The following is a 19,046-nucleotide window of genomic DNA, read 5'->3' as shown; positions in this document are numbered from 1 at the left end:
ATGGGCTTGGAGCTGAGAGCCACAGGAAGTCAGTAAGTATTGAGAGACGAACTAACACATTGTTAGATTTGGGCTTTTCATGGGATTTGTTGACAATAAGAAAAATAGAGAATATCGCCCATATCCTTTAAACACACAAATCTAAATGGCTCTAAGGAAGAACTGAAGGCACTGGCAGGAAGGAACACATGTCACTTACTGCAGGAACGTAACTAATAATTACTTTCATTATCAATTCATGAGTAATTGTTCAGTTAAATGTCAGAAAATAAGGACAAGTGCCCATGTGGTGATGCATTTGTGGTCTTCCAATTGCTTATTATGTCTGAACAACAGTTAAAAAGGGACTTGCTTTATAATTATATAATAATTATATAACTACAGAAAAACTGCAAAGCCTCACATTGTAGAAGCAGGAACCAACAAATGTTTGCCATTTTAATTTGATAAATCACTAAAATGATTCATTGATTAATAAAATTATTCTGATACAAGGTTACACTATTGAGATGGCAGCTCCCAAAAAAACCCCCAAACTCTTATTACACATTTTACAGCTCTTACAGCATCTTGAGGCATGCGAGCGGCGTGGGTCCATGAATGTACGCACATGGGTGTTGGTTTATGACCACAGTACTGGCCGAACTCAAATGTTATCAGCATGTTAGCATGCTGACATCAGCATAGCACAAAGCAGCGCTGTGCCTACAGTGCTGCTAGCATGGCTGTAGACTTTTAGTCATGTTATAATATTTTTTGCTAATAAAACATAATCTAATTAGGATAAAAAGTGAAGCAGTGGTTATGTAGTTGAAAAAGTTTTGGCTAAGTCAAGTTAGAATCCCTTTAATTTGATAATTAAAGAATTGTAACCCAGATATGTACTGAGGGAGACATTTTACAGTTAAAAATAAACTTGTCAGTGCTCTTTGGTGGACAAACTCTGTAATGGAGACACCGTTTCTAAACTATTGCAAACTAGCCATATCTTTGGCATTTCTGTTATTTTTTCAGTTTTAACATATACGCGAATACCATTATATCTGTGATGAACTAAAACCCGCCCACACTATTGGCCACGCCGGTCTGGGCATTCAAACCAATCAATCACTGACATTTACATTCAAAAATATGCAAAGTAGCTAATACAGTGTCAGTTTTCTCTGGACATCGTGAGCCTGTAAACTGTGTTTGCATGCGTACGAATAAATGTTAGTTTGTATGAACAAACATTTTTGGCAAAAACCTAAATTCCCCAAATTCTGCCCGAGACGTTTTGCCCTTTAATCATTTGCTGAAGTGTCTCCTTCTTTCATCAGTCTTGCGTGTGTGTGTGTGTGTGTGTGTGTGTGTGTGTGTGTGTGTGTGTGTGAGAGAGAGGCAGGAGTCTGTCTACACAAAACGGATCAGAGCCCTCGCTGCTCACAGGGGACAGTCTGGAGACTGCAGTGCCCAAGAGACTAACATTACATTCATTCTTAGTTACAGAATAAGCTTACCACCACATCTAAATATAGAACAGTGTAAGAATAGTGTAAGTGCAAATACATATAGTACATCTCCCTCCTCCTGTCTGCCGCCTGGCATATCTGCAACTCATTAGAAACTTCCTTTGAGATAGAATATGAGAGAATATGAGAGTGGGGCACAGGCAGCCATTATAACTCAATTAATAAACTACCTCTGAGCCACAAAGTGGGTGAAAATCAGAAACTATTCTTTGGCTGTAAAGTTAAAACAAAGGGGAGGAAAGAGAGGCGGAGGATCAGAAGGTGGGGACAGGATATGAAGAAGGTCAAATGTAAACTCTTGCACCAACGCATTATGCACTAAAGTTTGGTCAGAGCATCGTGGACACCTAGTATTCATTTCCCAAGTGGCAGCAGCATTGAAAGAAAATGAACAAACGCTTGGTGTATGTAAGAAAAGATAAAGATAAAAGACAAATGAAGGCAAACACTTAAACGTAACTTGTTTTTTTTGGCAGTGCTGCAAGTAGCACCAGTTGTGAAATTGGTAGAGGCTTTCTAATGTGGCTGTTTGATCGTTCATTGGTGCACATCTATTTCCTGTTTTTTTATACTGAGTCTATGAACATTATAGTATTAAGATTAGAAAACAGTATAATATAAGCACTGCACACAGATATGTTCCATAAATGTGTTGACATCCATTGCCCTTTAAGCTGCCAGTTTACTCCATCAGAACTGCTTGTCGGATGGTCGAATAGCTTCGGAAACCCCCTCCCCCCACACCTTTGGGACGGCTGTGTCCGACCATTTCTGTAACTGTGATTGGTCAGCTGTGTGGAGGTGAGAAAGGAGCCAGAACTTCTCTCTCAGCTCTTGTTTCTGTCACTTTTCATGTGAACAACCAAGTGCAACACTATGAATGTCTTCCAAGAGAGACTGTCTAAAAATGCGCACGGTTATCTCCATATTTAAACAATATTGCATCGCCCCTCTCTTTACGATGGCCGGCTTTTCGCCGCCTTTAAGTGTGGTCGGACAACACATCGTAAGAACTAGTTCTGTTCGAGCATTACCCGACAGTGGAACAGTGGAGTTAAAGGCTAACGAGAACTGGATATGGTATGACAGCTGGTCACCCATTCATTTTAATGTAACTTGCTCACCAAGCGCAAACTCCAAAAAAGTTTTTCTCTGCGGCAGATTGTTTTCTTGCAGTTCCACAGTCAGCCACTAGGGGAAACTGGCCGCTTGATGGACTGTACCGCTCTGCATGAAACCGAGAGAAGTCATACAGGTAGATCAACCCCAGTTTTACTTTGATATACCAACCTAAGACTGTGTTCAGACTGAAATTAGCACTGCTTGAAAAAAAACATAGCCCCCCTCATTCATTTAAATTTTAAATTTACCTCAGCGACATGACGGATAAATATCTGAAAGGGATACTCCAACAGAGAAACAGCTCAGTTAAGTCAAAAAGATAAATTCTTAATGTTGTTTTCGTTTTATAATTTTCTCTATAGGTAAATTTGAATGAAAAGCAATTACACTATGTGCAAATGGTTTAATGTAGTCTTATTGGGTTTTTTTCACCCACTGGGAACATAATGGATCCCAGCAGTGTCTTTAGCAGAATATGAGGGCTGTAATAGATACACACAGTGTTTTTATTCCAGCTTCATGAAAACACTATTATCTCATAATTATCATTCCTGGTTATCACCTTAACTGTAATTACATGGATCTACCTGTTTCAGACAAAAACACTTCATGTTCACTTCTTCAGACCAAATCCATTTAGTTACTTCTAATTTTTGGTCTAAACTTTGATCTAAATATTCATCAATATATTGAAGTTGCTACCAATGTCAGTTCATTACCAGTTCTCCCTCTGGCAGTAAATTAAAAAACGCATTCTACATATTCATCAGCTCTCATATCGATCATTTCTCATCACGACTCTACTGATTGACAATTAGCGGGTAAAATAAGCAGAGCTACAACTTGAATATGACATTTATTAAAGTAAATAAAGGTTAAAAAAAAAAGGTGTAATGTCACTGCTGAGGATGTTGATTTACTGTAAATAAATAAATAAATAAAAAGTCTCCAGTAAAAAACACATGGGACACAAGAATCTGAGAGCAAAACCAGGTCTCATTTGAAAGGTGCTTTATCTATGAGGAGCTCCTGTGAAGCTGAATTATTGAAGAGAGCTGCGCTGTCAAACTCATCCAAGCTTGAATCTCCATCAGTTTTAGATTTCTAGGTTTGAATTTTTCGTGTCATATTGATTTGTTGTCTCCATTCTTGTGAAAGTGTCGCCAGCACCGCCTGCCTCTTCCTTCTGTTCAGCCTCAGACTCTTTTCCCTTCTCCCCCTGAGTGTGTCTGTCCTGGTATTTTCCACACCTGCTTCGCTCTAAGCCCTCAGTTCAGGGGCTGGATGTGGCTCATGAAGGTGAGTCCTCCCACAGATCTAAAGGCCAGACTAAAGGGAAATCTACGCCAGCAGCATTATTGAAGTGTTTCTGGAGTGTATTCGTGTATACGTTAGGCATTATTGTTAACTTCAGTTACAATCATTACAACTGGAGCTCATGTCACTTGTCCATCTATCAGTATCCATAGTTACGCATCCAATTTATCAAATATAAGAATCCACACTGACTCTGAGAGACGCATGTTTAGACTACAACAGTTTTTTTACTCTGTGTTTTCAGACAGAACGTGATTGCATTCAAAGTCAGAGGAAAGTTAGATGCAAGTAGATGCAGGAAATTACAGGCTCATTTTCCTGTTCGTATCCTCTTGCCTGACTGACAATTATGAGCCTCCTAACTTCATAAAGTGCTTTTTACTCAACCATTTGAGTCTGCGGCTGCATGTCTGCCCTCATTCCTGTTTCAACAGGCCTACAGTCACAGTGCGTATCAGTGCCAAACTGTGGCTGCATAACTCACCTGTCCAACCTGCGAGACAGCGACAGAAGCCGGTCACTGAATCACAGCCATCAGCGTTGACACAGTCACATCGCTCTCTGCAGTCCAGCCCGTATGATCCCTCCTAACAATAGCAAGAACACACCAGACGAAAATAAATACATGCAATTTAACACAAAACTAAATCTATAAATTATATACTGTGCAACATACTAGAGTGGAGTGTTTATTCATTTAGTTGAATCCAAACTCCGACCCTTTCTGTAAAACATTGCCGCAGCTTTTGTCACGTGAAAGAACTAACGACTGCCATGAGCACTCACAGGACACGCTACGTCGCAGTATTCGTCCCTCCAGCCTGGGGAGCAGGTGCAGGTTCCGTTGACGGGGTCGCAGGCCGCCCCGTTGGCACACTGACAAGTCTGATTGCAGCTTAGACCCCAAGTGCCACTGGAGCAAGGGATGGAGCAGTCCACACCCTGCCAACCTGGACAGAGACACAGTCCCTACACCATCAGTCCAGGGCCAATTTATCTAAGCTATTATTGTGTTTCATGAGCACCTGTGAAGCATCTCGTAACTCTGGCTTTGAAAGGTTCTATAAAAAAGTTTATTTATTTACATAAAATATCACTTGAATGATAATTCCAGTTCATTACAATTTGGGTTTAATTTTAAAAAAGTACTGAACAAAGTAACTGCTGAGACCTGGGAACACGGCGACACTGCTGACAAGCAGTCACATCGGACAGGTTGTAAACGAGCCAACAGTTAATCCAGATTATCAAAACCACTTCATTTGGGGGTAAAGTGAACATACCTGAAACGACATTAATAAACCCTATTTGCAAAGATGATCTGTGTATACACACAGCTAAGTACGGTAGGAAGTTGAAGCAGGAGATTAGTCTGTAGACAGTTAGTTGGGTAATAATGTTCAAAATCACCTTTGTTTTCTCTTCCACAGACGTTTGTCTAATCTGAATTAATACCTGTCTGATTGTGTGACTGCTCGCGTTTCTTGAACTGTTTGACTTCCTGTTTGCAGTGTTGTAACATTCCCAGATCTCTGCAATTTACTTGGTGAATGCATTGTTATAACTGTCAATAGGACTGATGGCCAAAACTTTGAAAATATGACCCAAGTTGTAGAAAACTCAAATGATCCTTTACGATAACTGTGCGCTAACTGTACATGCCACCTAATAATTCAATTATTAGCAGATAATGCTTTGATGTTGACTCCTGATGTGCAGAGTTCTTGGTTTCATCAGGACCTGGACAATATTCTCATGAATGCTGTGTATGGAGCAATTCATCTTTTTGACTGAAGTGGGTTATTCTAAAATTAATTGAGTAAGTGTAAATTTTGTGCAGGTTCTTAAAATGTGGACATACTGGGGCACCCAGGGGTTAAGGCGCCAACCATGAACTGCAACCCTGATTCACTTCCGGCCAGGGACCTTTGTTGCATGTCAACCCCCCATCTCTTCCCCTCGTTTCCTGTCATCTCGTGGACGTATTGATGTTGGAGGCATTTCTCGGCTATGAATTACAAATGTTTTTAAACACTTGTCCCTGACAGTATTTATCTCATATCAGTGATTACTGGCTTTTGTCCCAGAGAAGGAAACATGTGCTGAAACAGTGATTCTTAGAATTATAAACAAAACATTGCATTGGAGTTATGAGTGTCCTTTTCCCTCCTTCCTTCAGTCTAATTTCTTTAACACCAGAAGATGCAGGATGCAATTGTCAAATACTCTTTTGATATGCAGACTAGCTAGACCCCAAGTGTCTTAAAAGTATTTTGAACTGTATAGATTATCAGATGTTTTCTCTACAAGTATCTAGCAAAAAGAACATTATAGTAACATGGCCAACACATGTTTGATAACCCTGTTTAATCAGCCTGAACTTTTCCCCTCAGTAGCTCTAAAAGAAAAAGGAAATAAGGGTTTACAAGGTGAAGACAGACACCCACTTGTTCTAGCCAAAGCTCTCAGGCCCCCGGCCCTGCGCTCTGCCTCAGATGTCTCTCCACTTTAATTACCCATGGTCCCCACGAGGTTCAGTGGCGAATAAATAATTAAAGATGCTGATATTGAGAGATATTAAAGAAGTGAAGTGGAGAACAAAATACGAAACAAGAAGAGGTTCTGGAGATCGTTAAGGTAGGTCAGGAGTTTCACAGGTGAGTTTAGAGAAGAGTTTGGGGTTTCTGGGTGGGAAGGAAACCAAAATGCTTTAATAAATAACAAAAGCATAATCAAACATTTAAAAAATCCAATAAAATTCACAATAACCAAACTGAACCTCACAGTTACTGATATATACAATTTAATAGGGCAAGGAGAGTAGGGCTGCAACTAATGATTATATTCATTATCGATTCATTTGCCCATTATTTTCTCAATAAGTCGATTATTCTTTCAATCACATTGCTTGTTATGTCTGACCAACAGTACGAACCCAACAGTTATTCAGTTTACTTTTGACGTATGATGAAGAAAAGTAGGATATGTTTGGCGTTTTTTGCTTAAACAATTAGTTGCAGATTATTTTACTGTCGATCAACTAATCAATTCATCGACTAATCGTTTCAGCTCTACAGAAGAGAAAAAGAAAGACGTGTAAAGATTTTAAAAAGATGCTGTTCTTCCAAAGAGGAGATAGGAAAAGCAGAAAAGCAGCTATGGAGCTGAGAGATGTTTCTGGGACTGAGAGCAAAGCTGACTGCAGTTTGTGAAATGGTTAAAACTCCAAATTTAGACACCACAGTTACTGCAGCTGAAAAGTCCTGCCAGAAAACAAAGTGGAAATCAGACAGAAACCTGTAAAAAACAAACAAACAAACACATTTTTGTGTTCTTTGGAGATTTTTTAGTGGATAACAAATCAACGGCAGCGGCGGATGGCCGCCCACCATTGAGTCTGGTTCTGTCCGAGGTTTCTGCCTCTTAAAGGAAGTTTTTCCTTGCCACTGTCGCCAAATGCTTGCTCATGGTGGGATTTGTTGGGTCTCTGTAATTAATATTATAAAGAGTTCGGTCTAGACCTGCTCTATAGGAAAAGTGCAATGAGATAACTTCTGTTATAAATTGGCGCTATATAAATAAAATTGAATTGAATAAAAGATGGTTATATCACTGTAAGATGTTTACAGGTATAATGGAGACTTATGGCAAAATGTTTTTCAGCGATGTAATGTGTTTACAGTAAATGTGAGTTTTGGTGTGAGACCGTCAGAATTAAAGAGCAAAACAAACTGGAACAAATCGACCGAAGAGGCAGAGACGAGTTTCAGCACCTACATTAGTAGAAAGAAAGCAGTGAAGTTAGAAGAGAGGTTGTGTTTTGAATTAGAGCTGTTTGCTGTATTTATATGTCCAACTTTAAAAGAAACTAGTTGATGCCCATTCTGTTGGGATTGTCAACAGGCATTCAGGGAAACACAGCAAATCAAAGTGAAGAAGAAGTAGGTGAGGCAGGTTGAGGAAAAGGATGTTTGCTGTCTGCATCTCTCTCTCAATTTGCAGCGCTGCTGGATGGTGATTGGCCAGTTGACAACAGCTCTGCCACACATAACCCACCAAAATGCCGCATTCGTGCGTTATCGTTCGGAATGTAATTACGAGCAGCCGAGTAGTAGAAGACGTTAATGTCAGCCTCCAACTTGTAATTCAGAGTCAAAAATATCAGGAAACTCTGACAGCGACGACATCTCCCACTTGGTGAAAAGAACTACAGGAAGTGTCAACACACAGGTCGTAAAATAGCTGCAAAAGCCACCATCACTGGCAGTTACACCTGAAAAAAAAATCCCTTATTAACACTTTTACAAAAGATTCAGCTACTTAAAAAAGGCCTATACTGTACTTTGTTTGTTTGCATCTGGTTGCACTTCTTAAAAAAAATCACTCCGAATAGGCAAGACAGCAAAAGTAGCTAATTTAGGTTATTTAAAGTCCAACTGACATCACATTTAGTCGCCCCTTTTTACGTTTACCCAAGTACTGTACCTTAAGTACCATTTTGAGGTAGTTGTACTTTACTTGAGTATTTGCATTTTATGCTACTTTCTACTCCACTACATGTGTGAGAAAAATATTGTACTTTTTACTCCACTACTTTTAGTTGACCGATATAGTTACTAGTTACCTTACAGATTAATATTTTCCATTGAAAACGAAGGATGAGCTTATAAAATACAATACATTGTTAAATATTAAACCATGGTTCCCAACGTTTTTGGCTTGAGACCACGCACAAAAAAGCAGTGTCTAGTTGTGGCTCCCCCCCCCAAAAAAAGAAGCAAAGATTAAAGAAAAATGAATCATCTCACGATCCCTCAGATTTATCTTCTGACCTTTCTGAGGGGCCCGACCCCTAGGTTGGGAACCACTTACGTAACTATGTGACGGTATGTAAGTAGTTAAAATTAGCTTCGCCTTGAGCAGCTACAACAGTAAAAAGCTGCTCATGTGTTGATGCATCAGTATTAATATAATAACGTCACATATAACGATAACTCACTCACTCACAGGGGCCATTTTGCTTTTAATACTTTATAATACTTCTGTGCTTGTACTTAAGTAAGATTTAGGATGCAGGACTATTTTTACATTGTTTTATTGCTACTTTTACTTAAGTAAAGGATCTGAGTACTTCTTCCACCGCTGTTAGAAAGCTATGATTTATAATGTTTATGTTTAGTGTTTTTGTGAGATTTTTTGTTTCTCGTTTCGGGCACTGATCACCTCCAAAGTCTTGTTAGTAAAGATTGCTTTGAATTTGAGCTGTGCTGCTGGTCGTTCATGGGAATGGGTAGAGTAAGGAGTCTCTATACTTGACATATGTTATACTAAAAAAAGGAAATTCCGACACTACGTAGATCACTAGTACCCCCTGAAATCCACTGATCATCATAAACGAATGATCTCTAACAGTGTAATGGCGGATCACAGAGCTGAACAGAACCTTCTCTGCAGATGCAGGAGCCGTCGATGTGCGAGCAGGAGATCTCGTTGCGGCAGGAGCACGACGAGGTGCAGTTGGTCCCGTACAGGCCTGCAGGACAGCCGACAGAGCAGTCGTCACCCTGGACACAGCGGACAGACAGAGAGAAACTGAAAGTGATGGCAGAGGAAATGCTCACACACTACAGGACAACTGCATGAGGTGTAACAGACTCAGTACATTTCTTATAGTACTTTCACTTATTTGGTATTCCACCTCTAGTTACTTATTTTAAAACCACAAACATCAACTCAGTCATGATTTACATTACATACTGTCCACCACTCCAACCAAAGGCTTATTATCTTAAAACAAGAAATTTTGTATGTTATTCTTTTTGTTTTAATCACTTTACAGCTTTTTATACTATAGAATTGTACATATTTTTATAGTAAATTTCTAGTTTACATTTTGGATTACTTTTGTGGTACTTGTATTGTCTCCTACTTTGTATATTTTGACTGTTATGCTCCACAACACCAAGGCAAATTCCTTGTATGTGAAAACCTACTCGGCAATAAACCTGTTTCTGATTGTGATTCTGATTCAAATTTAGCTTTGCAATCATTTCTAGACTCTCACTTAAGTTCTTAGAAAATTAAGTAATTAACTAACTGGACAAATGAGAGGGGGAAGAAGAGAGAAGACAGGATTATTCACTCATACAACAGACATTAGATTACCAACTTCCTATCAAAAGCTTAAACATACACGTTAAATAAATAATAAGTAGAGAGATCTCTGTTAGCTTTAATCACAAGAGAAATGAACTACAAATACCAGTCAAAATGGAATTAGAGATATCTTACATTGTAATGTGATTCCCATCAGTCTAATAAATGATAAATTGGTGGGATGCTGTCTGTGGCATCATTACAGATATCTTAAAAGGATTTCAAAGTCAAAATCTATTTGGATAGATCTTAAATACAGGGAGTGCAGAATTATTAGGCAAATGAGTATTTTGACCACATCATCCTCGTTATGCATGTTGTCTTACTCCAAGCTGTATAGGCTGGAAAGCCTACTACCAATTAAGCATATTAGGTGATGTGCATCTCTGTAATGAGAAGGGGTGTGGTCTAATGACATCAACACCCTATATCAGGTGTGCATAATTATTAGGCAACTTCCTTTCCTTTGGCAAAATGGGTCAAAAGACGGACTTGACAGGCTCAGAAAAGTCAAAAATAGTGAGATATATTGCAGAGGGATGCAGCAGTCTTAAAATAGCCAAGCTTCTGAAGCGTGATCATCGAACAATCAAGCATTTCATTCAAAATAGTCAACAGGGTCGCAAGAAGCGTGTGGAAAAACCAAGGCGCAAAATAACTGCCCGTGAACTGAGAAAAGTCAAGCGTGCAGCTGCCAAGATGCCACTTGCCACCAGTTTGGCCATATTTCAGAGCTGCAACATCACTGGAGTGCCCAAAAGCACAAGGTGTGCAATACTCAGAGACATGGCCAAGGTAAGAAAGGCAGAAAGTCGACCACCACTGAACAAGACACACAAGCTGAAACGTCAAGACTGGGCCAAGAAATATCTCAAGACTGATTTTTCTAAGGTTTTATGGACTGATGAAATGAGAGTGAGTCTTGATGGGCCAGATGGATGGGCCCGTGGCTGGATTGGTAAAGGGCAGAGAGCTCCAGTCCGACTCAGACGCCAGCAAGGTGGAGGTGGAGTACTGGTTTGGGCTGGTATCATCAAAGATGAGCTTGTGGGGCCTTTTCGGGTTGAGGATGGAGTCAAGCTCAACTCCCAGTCCTACTGCCAGTTTCTGGAAGACACCTTCTTCAAGCAGTGGTACAGGAAGAAGTCTGCATCCTTCAAGAAAAACATGATTTTCATGCAGGACAATGCTCCATCACACGCGTCCAAGTACTCCACAGCGTGGCTGGCAAGAAAGGGTATAAAAGAAGAAAATCTAATGATATGGCCTCCTTGTTCACCTGATCTGAACCCCATTGAGAACCTGTGGTCCATCATCAAATGTGCGATTTACAAGGAGGGAAAACAGTACACCTCTCTGAACAGTGTCTGGGAGGCTGTGGTTGCTGCTGCAGGCAATGTTGATGGTGAACAGATCAAAACACTGACAGAATCCATGGATGGCAGGCTTTTGAGTGTCCTTGCAAAGAAAGGTGGCTATATTGGTCACTGATTTGTTTTTGTTTGGTTTTGAATGTCAGAAATGTATATTTGTGAATGTTGAGATGTTATATTGGTTTCACTGGTAAAAATAAATAATTGAAATGGGTATAAATTTGTTTTTTGTTAAGTTGCCTAATAATTATGCACAGTAATAGTCACCTGCACACACAGATATCCCCCTAAAATAGCTAAAACTAAAAACTACTTCCAAAAATATTCAGCTTTGATATTAATGAGTTTTTTGTGTTCATTGAGAACATGGTTGTTGTTCAATAATAAAATTAATCCTCAAGAATACAACTTGCCTAATAATTCTGCACTCCCTGTATATATAAACAAAACTGCAATTTCAGATATTTTAAATTACAAGTCTGACCATTCAAAATGCATTTGTAGACGTCTAAAATGTAATTAGAGATGGCATAGTGAAGCCTTTTTGATGGTAACAGTGCTGGCCATTACAGCCAGACCGATATATCAGTTGATATTAGCTGATTGCAGATATATCGGTATAAGTGTATATGTTGGTTGTTTCTGGTTAAAGAAAAGGATCTTACTCTTTAACAAAAAGGTCTGTCTCTCTGGGGATCCTTTCTATAATGTTGTCAGACACTAAACATAACAATCTAAGCCTGTCAGCAGCAAAAACAGGCACATTTAGTGGACGTACATTGACGGTGCCCAATTGCTCGGAAGGATTACATTGCAGCCCAGTTTTGTGGCTGCTGGCTGCAGCACCCTCGCTCAGTACTGGCCCAATTTCAAAAATTGTTGTCCCCATTAGTCACTTCCCAAAACATGGGAAAATAGGGTCCAGGTTGAAAAATACCGAAGTTTCCCTTTAAATAAAGTTAAACTTATTGTTACATAATTTGTCCACCAGAGAGCACTGACCAGTTGATTTTTCAGATGAAAAACGTCCCGCTCAGTGCGTATCTTGGTCAAAAAACAAATCTAAGGGATCCGTATCAAGATTGTTTGTTTATATTATGTGTTTTTGTTATAAAAAATACTATTGGCTAATATTACTATTATATAGTTTTTAAACTCCCAAATATCAACATCAGCCTCTAAAACTCAACTTACCACTGCTGTGTGTGAAGTGTAGTGTGAAATTTAGGCTCAATAGAGCCTTAAAATTCCATAATGAAACAAAGTAGTGTCCATGGCATGTTCACTACCCTCTACCAGCAATCCCACAATGCACTGCGTCATATTTTATAGATGTGATAATTAAATAAATAAATGTATATGTAAAGTGGCGAAGACGTTCTCTTTATTTGCATGTGTTTTCTTCAGTTGCAGTGCGCTGAGCTCTCTCGACCGCCGTTATTAAGACTCCATGTTGACTGCACCGCTCACTCACTGTCTGTGGTTCTTTTAGTCTTCCTGAGATGGCCTGCTCAGTTGCATCGCTGCTACTGGATGCACATGTTTGGAGTTTTAGGAATAACTTGACCACCATCTCCGCCTCCTGCAGCTCAACTCCAGGGAAACAGGTCTTGCTCAGGGTTCATCTTTGTTATTTTTTTGGTGCATTTTTGCCTCTATTTGATAGTGAAGAGAGACAGGAAATACGGGACAGACAGAGGGGATGACACGCAGAAATGACCGCGGATCGGATTCGAAGGAAACCAGCCTTGTACATGGGGCGCGCGCTCCACCAGGCGAGCTACTGGGCGCCCCAGGGATCATCTTTAAATTCATTATAAGCCCACGACTGCATTAAATTTGATGGCGGAGATGCAGCAAACAAGCACATGTATTATGGAGGAGAGAGGCGATCGTAACTGATGGCGTCCCTGCAGAGAAACATGATGTCTGTGCTTGTCCAATCAATAGGAAATGGTCAGACCAGCTAGAGGGACAGCTTGGCATTAGCAGACCGTCTAACCTTATTCTGCGCTGTTAGCATGCTGTGAAAGTAAGCTCCACACAACCTGAACCTCCAGCACGCTGTTGCATTGATCAGGACCTTCAACATATAAACTGTGCTAATTAAAGCTGCCTGCTTCCAACCTGCTGCCTTTAAATCGCTATTAATCTAATATTCACAAAGCCAGCCAAATGTGCAAAGACAAGAGAAGAGAGAAGCCTTATTAAAAAGTTGGTGAATTAAGGACTTTAAAAAAAGAAAAACTTTGTTAATAAATAAGTGTGTGGGCCCAATAAGGGAAATCATCAGAATTTCCCAGGGGAAGAAGGAATTCTAACAAGTGACCTCTGAAATAATAAATGTGTGGATCGATGGATCCTGATATTTATCATGCAATTCTGAATTCAAGAGGTAGTGTGGAGCTTTTTCAGCCTGTTGTTTTTATTTTTATTATCTCAAATTCAAGATCAGAGGCAATAGATAAATAAACTGGTTAGTCTTCTTCTTAGAACTGTTTTTAAACAGGATTAAATAAACTATATTTTAAAACAAAAAATGAAAGATCACATTAATTACATGCTCTTCCATGGATTGGAGGGAAGGTATTCTTAGGCCAGCAGGCCATTAGGCTAATAACCTTCTCACATCCTTCAGACAGTAATAGCAAAAATACACTGCATCGAGCTTCCAGGTGTGAATGTGTGAGTGTGGAGAGCCTTGCTCTCAGCAGAAATACCCTGGTTAGATAAAGGTTAAAAAAAACAACAACTAGTTTTTCTTATAGAGCCCGTTAAGTTGACATCAAAACCCAAAGAACAGCGCTGTCAGACTCACAGGTCATGTGACGTGCCCAAAAAAGCCTTTTCCTAAACACAGTCAGTACAAAGAGGCTGTACAACAACGCAGAAATGTTTCTGAGCGTCACAAACACTCTGAAATGACTCTTTGTATAATCAGAATCTGAATCCAATAAAAAAAAAAAAACTAAAAGTCACAAAGATCTGTATCAGTAAATTACCTTTCATGCCGTTCACGTGTGCAGGGTTTCGGCTCGGTGTGACATATTTCAGCTAATTCCCCACACTACCAAAGCGCGCGCAAGGGTGTGGAGGTTTATCAGAGGTCACTGGAACACGCGTGCTTAATGAGGACGTCCTGTCATACATGGCTCAGTCGAGCTCGGATGCTTCGTTGGTTTTATTTTATTTCCACAAATGAACAATGAAGAACAAAGTAGGGCTGACTATTCAGCATTACAGTTACAATCAGATGACAGTGAAAAACAAAAGCACATTCAGGGCTAAAGGAGTAACATTAACAATAAAAATGACTCTTTCTGAATCCAACACGTCATAAACGTTATCCTCGTCACACCTGCTGATTATGGTGTAGGATTGGTGTGCAGAAGACCTGAGTTCACTTCCTGTCACAGACCTTTACCATAACTGCACTCTTTCCCTAACCATGCTGGAGGTGTCATACGCATATAGGCTTGTATTTTAGAGATATATACAGTTGACGGTTTGAAGTCCCCTGGTGGCTCACAGCACCCAAAGCAGCAGCTTTGTTTGCTTTATGAACCTCTGCGAGTTCTTTATGTAGTCTCTGAGTTTCCATCACTGCATTCTATCAGTTTGCTTTTTCACTGTAATTCACTTTTAGTTGACAAATGAATAAAAATCTAACAAGCTAAGTTTCTAGTTAGGCTGACTAAGCATGTTGTTAGTCTGGTGTTTTTTCTAATAAATAGTAGTGCACTGGTATATTTCTTAAATGACTGTAATATGTGGACTCAGTCTGACAATCTAATGAACCATTATAGTTGTCCTGTGGAATTTTCAAACATTATGCGTACATTCAGTGTTACGCACCAGATTAAATTGTGTGTATCCTTGAGGTCTAACAAACGTGTTGAATGTATTTCCTTCCTTGCAACATTTTTGCAGTTTTTTAAATCCAGCATTGTTTACATCCATGTTTACTAGCTTGCATTCTTCTTCTTCCCTGCCTTTCTTGGCTGCTACCGCCACCTGTGGATCAGTGGAATAGCGTGAAACCATTCGTATGACTGCGTATCGCGAACGCAACAAAACATGGACCCAGTGATAAACTCCAAAGGGAACCTTTAAACAATGAATTCATCTAGAAGCTAATCGCACACATCTTCAGAAAATACCCTAAACTGTCCCAATAATAATGACCACGAGGCTTGTAGATAGTGTATATTATCTAGGGGGAAGGTTTTGTGGACAACACAACAGTTCCTCATGGTATGACCCATCAGTCATTAGTGTTGTTCTGCAGATTTCCAACCTTGGCTCAGAATTGCACGTGTTTACAGATATCGATGGATCTGTCCAACGTGGTGACAATACCACATATAAATTCTGTTTAAAGCTGGTTTCTTGTCCACACAGTGACATACAGAGTACCAAACTGTGAGTTACCAGCGCAGCATAAATTCCCTTTAAATCAATAACACGCCGCTGAGAGCAACATCTATCTGAATTTAGCTGCTATAAACCAAACGGACATTCATCTGCAGCGCTCATCCTACTTTCATCTGTTGAAAATCCCTGATGTTCTCAGTCCAATTATCAAAGTCCCTGTCATCTCTCTGCTCCTAGGTGTCTCAACTCCGCTATCCGCTCTGTCACTGCAAGATCAGTCAACACATCGGGGGGTCTCACCAGTTACTGTTTCACACACCACACATACTCACACACACTGCTACATGTAACTTTAATATTAACACTTGCCTGGCCTGAATCTAGCATTTACCTTTAATTCTGATTCTACTTTTAACTCTAAAATTTAGATAATAATTTAGTTAAATCCACGTTTTTAACCTAAACAACTGTTGTTTCCCAACTGCACAGTATACGAGTTCTTACTGTGGGTATATGGGTTGAGGATGTGGTGTGTTCAAACAAAAAGACAAAATTTACATGTCAGCATGTAAACTAAAATAAAAAAGTATAGTGATGATGGTCCATTGCCCCACATTGCAGTACACAATAGAAATAAGGGAGCAACATATACTGAGGACAATGATGAAATGGCTTTAGGGACATAGCATTAAATTCTTTAAGAATAAATCTTGCTTCCTTTCTGTGAAGTTTTCACTTTTAAAATGCACAGCAATGTTTCAGAGTTGCAGTTTGATTGACTTATATGATTCCCTTATAGTAGAAAATGCTACAGTCGTTTCTTGCTAACAAACAAAAGAGTGCCCTGTCGACATTAGTACATAATGTAATTCATAGTATTAATATATCGTATATATATGGATTTGGGTACACATAATAAATAAATAATTGGTGACAGGTGACACACGAGCAACAACAGGAAGCACCGCCGTGATACAGTACACACTGACAGTTGACATACACACAATGGGACACATGTCAGGGAAATGTTTGCAGGATCACTCAGGGCTGATACACACACCTGTCATCTCAATTTGGTTGCAAGTGTTTTATTTATTTTTTTTTTAGAGTTGTGGCAGTTTATGTTAAATAGGCCACACCTTAACAATCAACCGCATACAGGAAAACTGTTTGGAAATATATATATATAAAAATGAAAACTATTCTTGCGCTCATCCAAATACTTTATGTTTCATATTTGGTGAAGATTACATGAAATTTGTTTTCTAAAAAATTTAAATGATGGAAAACCTAAAAGTTTTTATATCCAGGGACACTTACATGGTTACACACATTCTCACCTGGATGAAATGCTTTGTTTAGCCTTGAACTGAAACGTTTTAGAAGCCTCAGCAGTTTGAATCACTGCACAAATCTGAGATGTGCAGTGATTCAATCGGGTCTGGTATGTGCTCGCTGACGGCTGTCTGCGTTGGCTGGACAAACAATCGACCAATCAGAGCTTTGTAGGTGGGATTAAGAATGGGTACGTCACCTTCTTATATATTTAGCTTGCTACCTGATTACACCCATGAAAAATTGACATAAAAATGGTGACAAATGTGGATGAGATGAAAGATGAAGTGAAAAAAATAGCAATTCAGTGGGAACAGTTAAGGAGTTAAAGAGCACATGGTGATGCTATCTGCACAAAAAACAAAAATTTGTTTTTCTTTGGCCTGGCACTGTCCGTCTGTCATTTGGCCATGAAATTTGGTGCAGACAGCCATGGTGCCCAGAGGATGAACCTGGTGACTTTGGTGATCCCCTGACCTGTCGTCTAGCGCCACCATGAGGTTGATATTTGTGGCTTTGAGTGAAATATCTCGACATCTGTTAGATGGATTGTCATGACATTTGCTTCAGACATTCATGTTCCCCTCAGGATGAATTGTAATAACTTTGGTGATCCTTTGGCCTTTCCTCTAGCACCATGATCATGTCAAATTTGTTATTTGTCCAATACTCTGGTTTCTGACCAAATACCTGCAAAATTAATGACATTCCCATCAGCAGAAGCTCTACTTTGTGTTTAGTGCTAATTAGCAAAAGACAGCATGCTAACATGCTAAACTAAGATGTGCTAGCATTTAGCCAAACAGAGCCGCTAGCATGGCTGTAGACGTGTTAAGATATGCTGCTAACTGCTAACCTCGGAGGATGTTACAAAAGTGGAGTCCAACTGGATGTGAAATCCTTCCAATCATAAGTCTGATCTTGCTCCAAAGCCCAAGTGTAAATTAAAAACTAGCCTAAAATCACTTCAGTGTCCTGACGCAGAAGCCTTAAAGATCAAGTTGGTCTCACAATGATAGCTAAACAAGCACACGCGCACACACACACAGGCTTAAACTGAGCATTGCTATAGAGGTCTAGATAAAGTGTTGAATTCACTCTCAGCCACTCTCTTATTACTGCTTACATACACACCACTGCCCTGACATCAACACACTCTCTCCTTTAGGTTGGCCTATATCATGGGGTTTGCACCTGCAGTAGCCTTTCTCCATTACAAGCCAGGTAACTCTATGGCTAAACCTGCAGAGTCAACAGCACCTGATAAATTAACCTCAGCATGTGATAGAGCATGTTCTGCACCTGCTGCTGAAAAGCACTGCACACATTATCTTCACATGTTGGCTGGAAAGAACCTCAACTGAACAGGTACCACTTCTTACTTTTTCAGAACAAAAGATACTAAGCCTCTGCATGAACCGTTCTAGTAGTATTTCAGTGTAATTAATTTAAACATACAGTACTTTAGCCTCAAGTTGTTGTTTCACTGTTCATTAAGGAGTGGAGTGCAGATTTACAGGTGTGGTGGAGACACAACACTATATTTTTCTTTGTTTGAATATTGTTTTAATGTACTTTGGAATAAAAGAAATGTATAAAACTGTTTGTTTTATATTTGATTTCTTGCCAGTGAAGCTTCTTGCTGCATTTGCTAAGTATACCCCACAGCTGCTGCAATGTAGACTTGAAAGTTTGGGAAGATGTAGAGGAATTGGACGTTATCTGTTTGGTTGATTCATTAGGTCTCCTGTTCAACCGGGCTTTAGTAGCAGGCAGTGCCTCCTGATCAAAGAAGTTGTGTTTCTCGTAAAACTGTGCAAAGAAAGGCAGGTAGTGAAAATGTCATTTAAGCACTGCA

At 39.6% G+C, this 19,046-nt stretch overlaps 1 protein-coding gene across 8 annotated transcripts in view; it reads right to left on the bottom strand.

Moving 5' to 3' along the window:
- LOC122878957 (multiple epidermal growth factor-like domains protein 11) overlaps window positions 1-19,046 on the bottom strand; it is a 139,741-nt gene that overhangs the window by 25,952 nt on the left and 94,743 nt on the right. For all 8 annotated transcript variants that reach the window (XR_006378604.1, XM_044202534.1, XM_044202524.1 and 5 more), the window contains exons 12-14: window positions 9,394-9,514; window positions 4,737-4,900; window positions 4,435-4,537 (exon numbers count right to left, since the gene is read on the bottom strand). Coding sequence is in view for 7 of the 8 variants with exons in the window: in XM_044202534.1 (XP_044058469.1) it covers window positions 4,435-4,537; window positions 4,737-4,900; window positions 9,394-9,514 (388 nt within the window). In the remaining variant the exon portion in view is untranslated. The remainder of the gene's footprint in view (window positions 1-4,434; window positions 4,538-4,736; window positions 4,901-9,393; window positions 9,515-19,046) is intronic.

This window comes from Siniperca chuatsi, linkage group LG1, assembly GCF_020085105.1.
Source record: "Siniperca chuatsi isolate FFG_IHB_CAS linkage group LG1, ASM2008510v1, whole genome shotgun sequence".
Lineage (NCBI taxonomy): Eukaryota > Metazoa > Chordata > Actinopteri > Centrarchiformes > Sinipercidae > Siniperca > Siniperca chuatsi.
This window is presented reverse-complemented; position numbering and strand designations above follow the sequence as displayed.